This window comes from Salvelinus namaycush, chromosome 7 (genome assembly GCF_016432855.1).
Source record: "Salvelinus namaycush isolate Seneca chromosome 7, SaNama_1.0, whole genome shotgun sequence".
In the NCBI taxonomy this organism is placed as follows: Eukaryota; Metazoa; Chordata; class Actinopteri; order Salmoniformes; family Salmonidae; genus Salvelinus; species Salvelinus namaycush.
Window position 1 is genome coordinate 55,739,394 of NC_052313.1, and position 14,823 is coordinate 55,754,216.

At 48.1% G+C, this 14,823-nt stretch overlaps 1 protein-coding gene across 4 annotated transcripts in view; it reads left to right on the forward strand.

The window, feature by feature from the left end:
* LOC120051480 (histone deacetylase 4-like) overlaps positions 1 to 14,823 on the forward strand; it is a 69,617-nt gene that overhangs the window by 38,712 nt on the left and 16,082 nt on the right. For all 4 annotated transcript variants that reach the window (XM_038998363.1, XM_038998364.1, XM_038998367.1 and 1 more), the window contains 5 exons: positions 734 to 852; positions 8,338 to 8,466; positions 8,660 to 8,889; positions 13,682 to 13,862; positions 14,341 to 14,534. In XM_038998363.1, coding sequence (XP_038854291.1) covers positions 734 to 852; positions 8,338 to 8,466; positions 8,660 to 8,889; positions 13,682 to 13,862; positions 14,341 to 14,534 — 853 coding nt within the window. The remainder of the gene's footprint in view (positions 1 to 733; positions 853 to 8,337; positions 8,467 to 8,659; positions 8,890 to 13,681; positions 13,863 to 14,340; positions 14,535 to 14,823) is intronic.

A 14,823-nucleotide genomic window follows, 5' to 3' on the forward strand; every position in this document is an offset into this window, starting at 1 on the left:
AACCAATCTCCTCAGCCTGTACCTCAGCCTGTACCTCAGCCTGTACCTCAGCCTGTACCTCAGGCTGTACCTCAGGCTGTACCTCAGGCTGTACCTCAGGCTGTACCTCAGGCTGTACCTCAGGCTGTACCTCAGGCTGTACCTCAGGCTGTACCTCAGGCTGTACCTCAGGCTGTACCTCAGGCTGTACCTCAGGCTGTACCTCAGGCTGTACCTCAGGCTGTACCTCAGCCTGTACCTCAGGCTGTAACTCAGGTTGTACCTCAGGCTGCCCTACCCACTACTGAGGCACAGTTTTAGACTATTGAGACACACCCTATCCTGTATCCTGTGTGAGGAGTGAGGTCGTGGCTTTAGACTATTGAGACACCCTCCACCGCAGTGTTGTGTGATGAGGTAGCTTAGTGGTTAGGGTGTTGGACTAGTAACCGAAAGGTTGCAAGATCGAATCCCAGAGCTGCCGAGGTACAAATCTGTTGTTCTGCCCCTGAGCAAGGCAGTTTAACCCACTGTTCCCCGGTAGGCCGTCATTGTAAATAAGAATTTGTTCATAACTGACTTGCCTAGTTAAATAAAGGTTTTTAAAAAAATGAAGGATCTGATGGTTTCTCTGTATGTGTGTGTGTGTGTGTGTGTGTGTGTGTGTGTGTGTGTGTGTGTGTGTGTGTGTGTGTGTGTGTGTGTGTGTGTGTGTGTGTGTGTGTGTGTGTGTGTGTGTGTGTGTGTGTTGCAGGAAAACTCAGCACACTTCCCTGGACCAGAGCTCTCCTCCTCAGACTGGTATGGGTACCTACAACCACCCTGTCCTGGGCATCTACAACGCTAGAGACGACTTCCCCCTCCGCAAGACAGGTACTAAACACACACACACCGTACTCTGCTAGAGGACTGTCCAGTAGGCTCTCTGCAGGCTCACACCTTGCTCTGCTAGAGGACTGTCCAGTAAGCTCTCTGCAGGCTCACACATTGCTCTGCTAGAGGACTGTCCAGTAGGCTCTCTGCGGACTCACACCTTGCTCTGCTAGAGGACTGTCCAGTAGGCTCTCTGCAGGCTCACACCTTGCTCTGCTAGAGGACTGTCCAGTAGGCTCTCTGCAGGCTCACACATTGCTCTGCTAGAGGACTGTCCAGTAGGCTCTCTGCGGGCTCACACCTTGCTCTGCTAGAGGACTGTCCAGTAGGCTCTCTGTGGGCTCACACCTTGCTCTGCTAGAGGACTGTCCAGTAAGCTCTCTGCGGGCTCACACCTTGCTCTGCTAGAGGACTGTCCAGTAGGCTCTCTGCAGGCTCACACCTTGCTCTGCTAGAGGACTGTCCAGTAGGCTCTCTGCAGGCTCACACCTTGCTCTGCTAGAGGACTGTCCAGTAGGCTCTCTGCAGGCTCACACCTTGCTCTGCTAGAGGACTGTCCAGTAAGCTCTCTGCGGGCTCACACCTTGCTCTGCTAGAGGACTGTCCAGTAGGCTCTCTGCGGGCTCACACCTTGCTCTGCTAGAGGACTGTCCAGTAGGCTCTCTGCGGGCTCACACCTTGCTCTGCTAGAGGACTGTCCAGTAGGCTCTCTGCAGGCTCACACCTTGCTCTGCTAGAGGACTGTCCAGTAGGCTCTCTGCGGGCTCACACCTTGCTCTGCTAGAGGACTGTCCAGTAGGCTCTCTGCGGGCTCACACCTTGCTCTGCTAGAGGACTGTCCAGTAGGCTCTCTGCAGGCTCACACCTTGCTCTGTTAGAGGACTGTCCAGTAGGCTCTCTGCAGGCTCACACCTTGCTCTGCTAGAGGACTGTCCAGTAGGCTCTCTGCAGGCTCACACCTTGCTCTGCTAGAGGACTGTCCAGTAGGCTCTCTGCAGGCTCACACCTTGCTCTGCTAGAGGACTGTCCAGTAGGCTCTCGGTGGGCTCACACCTCCCCTCATTTAGATAGTATTAGAGCCTCCCACCATTAATCAAACCCAAATTAGGCTGTCAGGGGTTCTGCTGCCCCCTCAATGGAATCCCCAGGGCTCTGAGAGGTACTGTAAAGATGTGAGGGGGGGTTATGAGGTTCACTTCAGCAAAGCAGCACTGAGAAGCTATACTTTTTTTGAGTTCTAGATGAACTGCTGATATTAATATTGATTATCTTTACCACCTAAAACGTTCCAAACATCCATTGCTATTCTGGCATGTCCTACTGTACCGACAGGGGGGATTGAAAGGTACTGTAATATGTGATGGACCTTTTATCACCCTGCCAAGTTTTCATCATTTCTAAATCATACATCATGAAAAGTCCCAGAGTGAACAAAAAAACACCTTTCTATAGTTTAGAGAGGTGTACTCTACTGACAGTAGACGAAGTGGAAACTAACATGGTGCGGCCGTGCCGGGCTGTGAAGCGGTGGTCTTCCACTATAATTATTCACTTAGCGGGCTGGGCCTGTATGAACAGAGCACGGCCATGTTGACTCTAGCCCCAAGGCTGACTCAAGCTGCAGATACACCGCAGTTGACACTGGCCACTGAGACCACATTCCACCCAGACTGAAAGAGACGAGACGGGAGGAGAGAGTGCGAGGGGAGTAGAACAGGGGGAGTGTGGGGAAAGAGGAAGGTGGAAGAGGAGAAAAGCCTCAAGGCTGCACATAGACCACAGTTGACACTGGCCACATTCCACAGGAGGAGAGAGATTTTAGAAAAGAGAAGGTTGAAGAATAGGACAGATGAGGGAGGGAGGAGGAGAGCTTAGGGAATTACTTTTACCTTTACCTGCAGTTCTTTAACAGTGGTGGGCATTAAGGAAAATTAGACAAGGAGCAGAAGCCTCTGAACCTCTCTTGGGTGCGTGAGACGTTAGCGTCCCACCTCTTCAACAGCCATTGAAACTGCTGGGCGCCAAATTCAAATACAGAAATACTCATTATAAAAATTCAGAAAACAAAACATATTTTACATAGGTTTAAAGAGTAACTTCTTGTGAATCCAACCACGGTGTCAGATTTAAAAAATGCTTTACGGCGAAAGCATACCTTACGATTATTTGAGAACATAGCCCACTAGACAAATCATTACAAACAGTAACCAGCCAAGTAGAACAGTTACACAAGTCAGAAATAGAGATAAAATTAATCCCTTACCTTTGATGATCTTCATGTGGTTGCACTCAGCAGACATTCATTTACTCAATAAATGTTCCTTTTGTTCGATAAAGTCTCTTTATATCCAAAAACCTCTGTTTTGTTTGCGCGTTTTCTTCAGTAATCCACAGGCTCAAACGCAGTCAAAACTACAATTTGAGTCCTAAGTCAATGGATACTGTAATGGCATGGATAGAAAACTACAAAACCAACAAAAAAAACTACTTCCTGAATGGATTTTTCTCAGGTTTTCACCTGCCAAATCAGTTCTGTTATACTCACAGACACAATTTTAACAGTTTTGGAAACTTTAGAGTGTTTTCTATCCAAATCTACCAGTTATATGCATATCATATCTTCTGGGCCCGAGAAGCAGGCGGTTTAATTTGGGTATGCATTTCATCCAAAATTCCGAATGCTGCCCCCTACCCTAGAGAAGTTAAGAACATTGAGGCCTACATGCTGTGTTAGCTACATACATGCTGTGTTAGCTACATACATGCTGTGTTAGCTACATACATGCTGTGTTAGCTACATACATGCTGTGTTAGCTACATACATGCTGTGTTAGCTACATACATGCTGTGTTAGCTACATACATGCTGTGTTAGCTACATACATGCTGTGTTAGCTACATACATGCTGTGTTAGCTACATGCATGCTGTGTTAGCTACATGCATGCTGTGTTAGCTACATGCATGCTGTGTTAGCTACATGCATGCTGTGCTAGCTATGTAGCTAGCAATTTCGCCATTAGAGACTTTGGATTAAAAAAACATTTACTCTAGCTAGTGTACCTCAAACTGAACCAACTCTCCACAGAACATGCCTTTCTTAATAACATGGAGGTTGGTGAAGCGATGCAGGGAGATATTGTCCGTTTTGTGGGGTTTACGTATGTTAATTCTAGGTTGGGCACCGTTAGAAGAGCTGCTTATTTCATTGCTTCTACATAAATGTGGGGGCTGATAATGAGCTTTTGAATCAGTGTTTGCTTTTCTTTTTTCTTTTTCATTGTAAATATTGTTTGGTTGAGTTCATCTAAGTGTCCATTCTAGCTACGCAATTTTTGTGTGTGTGATTCAGACGCCGGTAAACTGCGAATTGCAGATTTGATTATGACCCTACATCTCCGCACACCCCTCACCCCAAAGATTTGACATGCATAACACTTAGTCTCCCGCTGTCTGGCATTTCTAGGGGTTTGTAGACAGGCTTTATATCACAATGTGATTCCATCAATGGGACACTCACTGTTAACAAGTACATTAACCCCTGTCCATTCAGCCAACATGGTGTTTAAAACCATCTCTAGCAATTAGCAAGGCTGTAAGTTCATCCGGTTATCTAGGCCAGCCTTTACATGGAAGCATACAGAGGCTAGTTGATATGCGGGCCGGGACCCCACATGATGACCCAAACATGGTAGCTAGTGTCATGACGTTGGGTTGGTAACCCTTCACACTGTATGGTAGCTAGGTAACCCTTCACACTGTGTGGTTTGCTAGGTAACCCTTCACACTGTATGGTAGCTAGGTAATTCTTCACACTGTGTGGTTTGTTAGGTAACCCTTCACACTGTGTGGTTTGCTAGGTAACCCTTCACACTGTGTAGTTTGCTAGGTAACCCTTCACACTGTGTGGTTTGCTAGGTAACCCTTCACACTGTATGGTAGCTAGGTAACCCTTCACACTGTGTAGTTTGCTAGGTAACCCTTCACACTGTGTGGTTTGCTAGGTAACCCTTCACACTGTGTGGTTTGCTAGGTAACCCTTCACACTGTATGGTAGCTAGGTAACCCTTCACACTGTGTGGTTTGCTAGGTAACCCTTCAAGCTCACAGCCCCTATACCCTTCAAACTCAACTCTGGACCTCGAAGCCTGTTCCACTGCGTTTTTTAAATGATCAGGTTGACCAGAAAACCAGCAGGTTCCGGACCTCGCAGGTTAAGAGTTGAATACCCCTGCCCTATACGGTATGAAAATAGCAGATTTGGTCACTGCGGCTGTACAGTAAACTGCTATAGATGACATCAGAGCGCAGGGTCTCTGCTTTCTAGCGCTGTATGGGATTCAGCTGACTTGCCTTCTAAACGGGAGTACCAGGGGCGACAAGAAGATGCCCCCATCCCCCAACTTCTTTCGCTAATGTTTTGTTGTCTGAGTGAGGGGAATGTTGTAAATGAAGAGAGGGACTCTGTTCTGAAAGATGAGACATGGAAGATTTTAATAAATACCGCTTTGATGTCATACAAGCAAACCACATGCTAATGTGCACTTCACATGTCCATATTATAGAAGTTCTGTCATTTACAGTATCAACGTTTCTGATCACATGTTTTGATGTGCTGTTCCAACAATGACATGGCATCATACCCTGGGTTGTTTTCAACAGATGCTGTTCCAACAATGACATGGCATCATACCCTGGGTTGTTTTCAACAGATGCTGTTCCAACAATGACATGGCATCATACCCTGGGTTGTTTTCAACAGATGCTGGTCGTATTGTGAAGGAAGTTAGCTGTGGAACACGCTCGTGACTCCATTCTATGCTCACCACATTTACTATCTGTGTCTCTAAGATTTGTATTTTACAACTTAGCTAGTCATTTTGACAATAGAAAGAGCTTTCAAATGATGCCCATCTGGTCCAGATTGTAACTTATAATGGGCCATTTTTTTGATTGCTTAAATAACTGTAATGGTGGAGATGCAGGACTGTGTTTCAAACGAAGTACTTTATTATTTAAAAAAAGCTTGTCGACACAAATGTCCGGGTACTTGTTAAAGTTCATGATGCCGTTGACCTTAACAAGCGCCAACAGGACCAGTGGAAAGCAAAATAGCCCCACAACATCCACCACCATACTTTACATTAATGATGAGCTATTTTCTGCATAAGCACTGTTCTTTCGAATCCAAACTCACGGCTGGTGTGCGTGGCCAAAGACCTCTCTCTTCGTGTCATGTGACCATAGCACCGCCTGGGGTTTGCTAAACGGGATTGAAACCAGTAATAATTCTGACCCCCATCTTTTAGAGATTTGTTGTTATTACTTGTTAAACACAATTGCTCAGAGAAAGAGATTTTATTAGTATAAAATAATATAATTGTTGAATTTTTTTGGAGCATACAATATAGCTCTGTATTTCTGTTATTTTATATCGTCTTTTTTGCTAATCTTTGTCAAGGAGCCAATAATTCCGCACCACCACTGTATATTGTGCTGTGACCTGGCCTGAAGCCAGATTGATGAACATTTATGAGATCAATGGGACACAGACCTCACTGTTAACAAGTACATGAACCCCTGTCCCCATCCCTGTCTATGTCCATTCAGCCAACATGGGGGTTTAATCATCTCTAGCAATGAGAAAGGCTGCACGTTTCCCCACAGTTCCTTCTGTTGTCTGAGTGGGGCCAATGTTGTAAATGAAAAGGGACTTGATGTGTTCTGAAAGATGTGAGATAATTACCGCTTAAATGTCATACAAGCAAACCACACACCCGCTTCACATTTCCATATCATAAAACGTATGTCATTTCCTGTGTCAACGTTTATGATCACTGTCTGATGTGCAGTTCCAACGATGACATCTGAAAAGAATGAGCCGATGTTAGTCGTATTGTTTCCGCTGCTCGTTGTCTTCACACGCTCATAACTCCAAAATGACTATCTGTTTCTCTGACGTGCCTTGTGAAAGCCTAACACTGTAAGATGGTATTTTATAACTTAGCTAGTCATGTTGGCAATGGGAAAAGCTTTCAAATGATGCTCATCTGATCCTGATTGCGATTTATAATGTAGCATTTTTGGATTGCGTCAACAACAGTAATAATTGTGTGATGGTGAAGAACCGCGGATGCAGGGCTGTGTTTCAAACAAAACAGTTAGGAGAGCTCAGAAATGTAGCTAATAGCTGAAGGCTTTTTCCTTGAGTCATAATAGGACATTGAAATGACTGCACATTTTAGAGAGCTGTGTGGACACTTGGAGACACCGGTTAGTCCTCTCACTTCAACCCTTGTCATTTGTTTGTTTTATCCACCTACCCCACATTTTCCAGCAGTATTCTTGTTACTGAATGTATCCAGATTTTTTGATTTTCTTTCCCGAAAAATGCTGCGAAAAGTATTCCCTTTCAATCGCTGCCATGGTTATGCACATGCAGTATTTCTTCTGTTAGAAACATTTCAATTTGCCCCTATTCATATAGGCCAATTCCCACCTGTGTAAAGGCTTAATAGGTTTAAAAGGGGGGTTCTGTATGAATCAATCCATGTTCCTCTTTTGTCTGTTCTCAGATGGGAGACCATTACATTTGACCAAACGTGTGTCATGCCATCCATTCAGTAGTGCCTTACATGATTGTTTGACCCCCCCAGACTTTCTCCCGTAGTGGCGCAGTCCGCGGCCACCTTTGAATTATGAAACTAGCGCCTGCATCATTAGTCTGTCACTTGTTAAACGGAGAGAAACAAACGTGTGGATAAAAACAAGGATGGAGGGAGCAGTGGAGAGAGAGAAGGCTCTTGTTGTTCCACTCCTGCTTTGTGTCCTTTGTTTTTCCATAAGGCCTGAAATAGCGCCCTGGCTGGATAATTAGTACTGGACTTCTATTGGTTAGCAGTGTCCCTACAGAGGGCCCTGATTGTCCGTGCCGTGTAAACAGAACATTAGCATCATTGCAGAACATGGTAGTCATGACATTGCATTCCCTCTCTCCGTCCTTGTCTTTCTAAATTCGCTCCATTTGAATGCACACTGACAAAGCCCGCTGTAATTGGCAACGTCGCTCCCAGAAATCAGTTCATTCCCCTCTACACTCTCATTTCCTTGTTGATGTGGCTGCCGCAGATTTTCCCAACGCTCAACGCTCTGTACATTGTAATGGGGAGGAAACGTACCTCATCCACCTCCATGTTGGTGTACAGCAGCACAGGTTGTGTAACTTAGTCGTTGATGGTTAGATAAAATGGACCCTGTTTGATCGACAGGTTTAACCTCAAGAACTATTGTTTGCCTCAACAAAACCATGGTTTCTGCGGTTCAAGTTGCAGGGATAAGGTATGACAGAGCCATATCAGAACCATAGACCTCTGTTGAGTCTTAGCCTCTGTTACAAGCCTGGGTTGTTCCGGTCATAGTCAGATAACCGTATCTGTGCTCTTCTCTTGTGCTCTTTCTCTCTCTTTCTGTGTGTGTCTGTCTTGTAGCCTCTGAGCCCAACCTGAAGCTGCGTTCTCGTCTGAAGCAGAAGGTGAGCGAGCGACGGAGCAGCCCCCTACTGAGGCGTAAAGACAGCCCGATCACAACCGCCAAGAAACGCTCACTGGATATGGCAGGTAGGACACACACTCAACGCTGTGGAGAGGAACGGCCAGGAGGTTCACACCTCGCACACAACAGAGCTGTGTAGTAGATTTAACATGGAAGAGATGACTAACTGACTGGTTGTATTAGGGTCATGTTGTACTGTAGCTGTAGACTTGGTGTGTAACAGTCATGACGGAGTTAAGATATGAATACATTCTCTAGATTCAGCGTGTAACAGCGCTCCTGGATCCGGCCCCAGCTCTCCTAACAACAACAGCATCAGCAACATCCCCAATGAGAACGGCGTCACTGTGGCAGTCTCCAACAGCATTGACATGTCCCTGGCTCAGCGGTTGTGTGGTGGTGAACTCAGCCAGCTGTCTCTGTACACGTCCCCCTCCCTCCCCAACATCACCCTAGGTCTGCCCGCCACGGCCACCTCTGCTTCCAATGTAAGACTCTCTGTTGATATATTGTTTCTTTTCTTCTCTCTCTCTGTATCTCTCACTCTATCTATATATACAGTGGGGCAAAAAAGTATTTAGTCAGCCACCAATTGTGCAAGTTCTCCCACTTAAGAGAGGCCTGTAATTTCCATCATAGGTACACTTCAACTATGACAGACAAAATGAGGGGAAAAAATCCAGAAAATCACATTGTAGGATTTTTAATGAATTTATTTGCAAATTATGGTGGAAAATAAGGAAAATAATCTCAATACTTTGTTATATACCCTTTGTTGGCAATGACAGAGGTCAAACGTTTTCTGTAAGTCTTCACAAGGTTTTCACACACTGTTGCTGGTATTTTGGCCCATTCCTCCATGCAGATCTCCTCTAGAGCAGTGATGTTTTGGGGCTGTTGCTGGGCAACACAGACTTTCAACTCCCTCCAAAGATTTTCTATGGGGTTGAGATCTGGAGACTGGCTAGGCCACTCCAGGACCTTGAAATGCTTCTTACGAAGCAACTCCTTCATTGCCCGGGCGGTGTGTTTGGGATCATTGTCATGCTGAAAGACCCAGCCATGTTTCATCTTCAATGCCCTTGCTGATGGAAGGAGGTTTTCACTCAAAATCTCACGATACATGGCCCCATTCATTCTTTCCTTTACACGGATCAGTCGTCCTGATCCCTTTGCAGAAAAACAGCCCCAAAGCATGATGTTTCCACCCCCATGCTTCACAGTAGGTATGGTGTTCTTTGGATGCAACTCAGCATTCTTTGTCCTCCAAACACGACGAGTTGAGTTTTTACCAAAAAGTTATATTTTGGTTTCATCTGACCATATGACATTCTCCCAATCTTCTTCTGGATCATCCAAATGCTCTCTAGCAAACTTCAGACGGGCCTGGACATGTACTGGCTTAAGCAGGGGAACACGTCTGGCACTATAGGATTTGAGTCCCTGGCGGCGTAGTGTAGAGACCATGTCCAAATAGTTGTATGTGCTTTACAAACTGCTCTTTCCGATCGTGTATAGAAATACAAAGTCGGACCTGAAGGATGATTTGAAAAAATGCTTTGTTAGATATCACGCACATTGGTAGCTTGCTAGCAAACATCCTCGCCAACTGCTTTTTTAATAGTAGCAGCAGACAGTTGTCAAAATAGAACTGTCGGTGTGTGTTCTCCCAGGCTAAATGTCGGTGTGTGTTCTCCCAGGCTAAATGTCGGTGTGTGTTCTCCCAGGCTAAATGTCGGTGTGTGTTCTCCCAGGCTAAATGTCGGTGTGTGTTCTCCCAGGTTAAATGGCGGTGTGTTCTCCCAGGTTAAATGGCGGTGTGTTCTCCCAGGCTAAATGTCGGTGTGTGTTCTCCCAGGCTAAATGGCGGTGTGTGTTCTCCCGGGCTAAATGGCAGTGTGTGTGTGTTCTCCCGGGCTAAATGGCAGTGTGTGTGTGTGTGTTCTCCCGGGCTAAATGGTGGTGTGTGTGTGTGTTCTCCCGGGCTAAATGGTGGTGTGTGTGTGTGTTCTCCCGGGCTAAATGGCGGTGTGTGTGTGTGTGTGTTCTCCCGGGCTAAATGGCGGTGTGTGTGTTTTCCCGGGCTAAATGGCGGCGTGTGTGTGTGTTTTCCCGGGCTAAATGGCGGCGTGTGTGTGTTCTCTCGGGCTAAATGGCAGCGTGTGTGTGTGTTCTCCCGGGCTAAATGGCAGTGTGTGTGTGTGTGTTCTCCCGGGCTAAATGGCAGTGTGTGTGTGTGTGTTCTCCCGGGCTAAATGGCAGTGTGTGTGTGTGTTCTCCCGGGCTAAATGGCAGTGTGTGTGTGTATGTTCTCCCGGGCTAAATGGCAGTGTGTGTGTGTGTTCTCCCGGGCTAAATGGCGGTGTGTGTGTGTGTTCTCCCGGGCTAAATGGCGGCGTGTGTGTGTGTGTGTTCTCCCGGGCTAAATGGCGGTGTGTGTGTGTGTGTGTGTGTGTTCTCCCGGGCTAAATGGCGGTGTGTGTGTTTTCCCGGGCTAAATGGCGGCGTGTGTGTGTGTTTTCCCGGGCTAAATGGCGGCGTGTGTGTGTGTTCTCTCGGGCTAAATGGCAGCGTGTGTGTGTGTTCTCCCGGGCTAAATGGCAGTGTGTGTGTGTGTGTTCTCCCGGGCTAAATGGCAGTGTGTGTGTGTGTGTGTGTTCTCCCGGGCTAAATGGCAGTGTGTGTGTGTATGTTCTCCCGGGCTAAATGGCAGTGTGTGTGTGTATGTTCTCCCGGGCTAAATGGCGGTGTGTGTGTATGTTCTCCCGGGCTAAATGGCGGCGTGTGTGTGCTCTCCCGGGCTAAATGGCGGCGTGTGTGTGTTCTCCCGGGCTAAATGGCGGCGTGTGTGTGTTCTCCCGGGCTAAATGGCGGCGTGTGTGTGTTCTCCCGGGCTAAATGGTGGCGTGTGTGTGTGTGTTCTCCCGGGCTAAATGGCAGTGTGTGTGTGTGTGTTCTCCCGGGCTAAATGGCAGTGTGTGTGTGTGTTCTCCCGGGCTAAATGGCAGTGTGTGTGTGTGTTCTCCCGGGCTAAATGGCAGTGTGTGTGTGTGTGTGTGTGTATGTGTGTGTGTTCTCCCGGGCTAAATGGCAGTGTGTGTGTGTGTTCTCCCGGGCTAAATGGCAGTGTGTGTGTTCTCCCGGGCTAAATGGCAGTGTGTGTGTGTGTTCTCCCGGGCTAAATGGCAGTGTGTGTGTTCTCCCGGGCTAAATGGCAGTGTGTGTGTGTGTTCTCCCGGGCTAAATGGCAGTGTGTGTGTGTGTGTTCTCCCGGGCTAAATGGCAGTGTGTGTGTGTTCTCCCGGGCTAAATGGCAGTGTGTGTGTGTGTGTTCTCCCGGGCTAAATGGCAGTGTGTGTGTGTGTGTTCTCCCGGGCTAAATGGCAGTGTGTGTGTGTGTTCTCACGGGCTAAATGGCAGTGTGTGTGTGTGTTCTCCCGGGCTAAATGGCAGTGTGTGTGTGTGTTCTTCTGGGCTAAATGGCGGTGTGTGTGTGTGTTCTCCCGGGCTAAATGGCAGTGTGTGTGTGTGTTCTCCCGGGCTAAATGGCAGTGTGTGTTTGTGTTCTTCTGGGCTAAATGGTGGTGTGTGTGTGTGTTCTCCCGGGCTAAATGGCAGTGTGTGTGTGTGTTCTTCTGGGCTAAATGGTGGTGTGTGTGTGTGTTCTCCCGGGCTAAATGGTGGTGTGTGTGTGTGTTCTCCCGGGCTAAATGGTGGTGTGTGTGTGTGTTCTCCCGGGCTAAATGGCGGTGTGTGTTCTTCTGGGCTAAATGGTAGTGTGTGTGTGTGTTCTCCCGGGCTAAATGGCAGTGTGTGTTTTCCCGGGCTAAATGGCGGTGTGTGTGTGTGTGTTCTTCTGGGCTAAATGGCGGTGTGTGTGTGTTCTTCTGGGCTAAATGGCGGTGTGTGTGTGTGTGTGTTCTTCTGGGCTAAATGGCGGTGTGTGTGTGTGTTCTCCCGGGCTAAATGGCAGTGTGTGTGTGTGTTCTCCCGGGCTAAATGGCAGTGTGTGTTTGTGTTCTTCTGGGCTAAATGGTGGTGTGTGTGTGTGTTCTCCCGGGCTAAATGGCAGTGTGTGTGTGTGTTCTTCTGGGCTAAATGGCGGTGTGTGTGTGTGTTCTCCCGGGCTAAATGGCAGTGTGTGTGTGTGTTCTCCCGGGCTAAATGGCAGTGTGTGTTTGTGTTCTTCTGGGCTAAATGGTGGTGTGTGTGTGTGTTCTCCCGGGCTAAATGGCAGTGTGTGTGTGTGTTCTTCTGGGCTAAATGGTGGTGTGTGTGTGTGTGTTCTCCCGGGCTAAATGGTGGTGTGTGTTCTCCCGGGCTAAATGGCAGTGTGTGTTTTCCCGGGCTAAATGGCGGTGTGTGTTCTTCTGGGCTAAATGGTAGTGTGTGTGTGTGTTTTCCCGGGCTAAATGGCGGTGTGTGTTTGTGTGTTCTTCTGGGCTAAATGGCGGTGTGTGTGTGTGTGTTCTTCTGGGCTAAATGGCAGTGTGTGTGTGTGTGTTCTCCCGGGCTAAATGGCAGTGTGTGTTTTCTCCCAGGCTAAATGGCGGTGTGTGTGTTCTCCCAGGCTAAATAGCAGTGTGTGTGTGTTCTCCCGGGCTAAATGGCGGGGGGGGGGTTCTCCCAGGCTAAATGCCAAAGCACTTCTGTGACAATAGAAGGACGGCTCAACAACAGAATTGCATATTTTTTTAATGGAGAAATTAAATGCTTTACAATAATTTCTGTGAAGCTTTGTGATCGACAAGGGCAAGTTTGATGTCAGGCAACAATAGAATCCTTTAATGCGTGCCAAAGCCGGTTTAATGAAAGGTGATGTTTTATACTGAGGGGGTGGCGGGACTTTTAAACATAATACCACAATCATTACTAGGTCGGTTGGCAGAAATATAAGTACAGGTGTTCTTACCTGCAACACCTTACACAGATCAAGAAAAGTTGCCGTACTTTCGTCTTCGTATGAACGGGATATTTGTTTATCTAATGCTCTTTCTCTCTTTATTTCTCTCTTTTTCTCCCTGTCTGTCTCATCTCATGTGACATTGTGTTTTTGGGGGGGAACCACCCCTTAAAGATGAATTCACAAATCACAATATTGCCAAAATACATCAGTTTACAATAGCAATGACAGGCTTGTAATGAGTACCTCAGTTTTCCAAAAGCTAGTGGTAGGAAACCAGTGAAGACAATAGAAGCATCAAACCAATGTCAGTTTAACATATAGATGTATCCCAACAGTTCTATCTAAAACACTTCTATACTGACCCCGTTCTCCAGGTGACCTCAGCCCAGCAGGATGGGGGTCAACATTCGGCCCTCTCCCTCAGCCCCCCCTACCTAGGCGGTGGCCCCCTAGTCACCTACCTGGCTGACGGAGGGGGCGCGGGGGGGCACGGCCCACTACTGCAGCACTTGGTCCTGCTGGAACAGACTGGCGCGCACGGGCCCCTACTGGCAGGTGGGTACAGCGGTAGAATGGTACTTTGGTGGAGAACACACACACAGTGTCCCAGTACACTGTGTGCTTTCCTAACAGATAACCCCCCCCTTCCTTCTATTGACAGACTTCCTTTCATCAACTTCTATTAAGCAGGGTCAATGAGAGAGACAGAAAATTGTGCCCACCGGTGTTGAAGGAACACATCCATTGACTCACTTTTCCAGTGCTATTTTCAGCTGACAGTGGAGTAAATGACTGGTGACACGCACAGCCTTGGAAGTGAATGGGGGCTCCTTTTTTGGCAGACAAGAGAAGGTTCTTCTGCCAGGCTTGTAGTACTGTGCTCCTATTAAGCTCCATTCCACTGTTCTGTGTGTGATTAACAGAGCCAGTTCTACTGCGGATATTTATTGTCCTGGGACCAGTTGTTTGTGTGGATTCAGGCATGTGTATCCATGCCTATAACCATACCCTCGCGTGTGTATTCCCAACCCAGGTGTGGACGCCCTCCAGTCTCCCTCCATCCACAAGCTGCGTGGGCAGCACCGTCCCCTGGGTCGGACCCAGTCAGCCCCACTGCCCCAGCAGAACGCCCAGGCCCAGGCCCTGCAGCAGCTGGTGGTCCAACAGCAACACCAACAGTTCCTGGAGAAACACAAACAGCAGTTCCAGCAGCTACACATCAACAAGGTAGAGGGGTGAGGGGGGGGGGGGGGGGGGGGGGGACAGTGGGGAGGGAGCGGTGAGGGGGGGGGGGGGGAGGAGCGGTGAGGGAGGGGGGCGGCGAGGAACAGAGGGGAGGAGCGGTGAGGGGGGGTGGCGAGGAACAGTGGGGAGGAGCGGTGAGGGGGAGGGGGAGGAACAGTGGGGAGGAGCGGTGAGGGGGGGGGGGGGGGGGTGGCCAGGAACAGTGGGGAGGGAGCGGTGAGGGGAGGATGGCGAGGAACAGTGGGGGGGGGGGGGGCACGGTGGGGAGGGA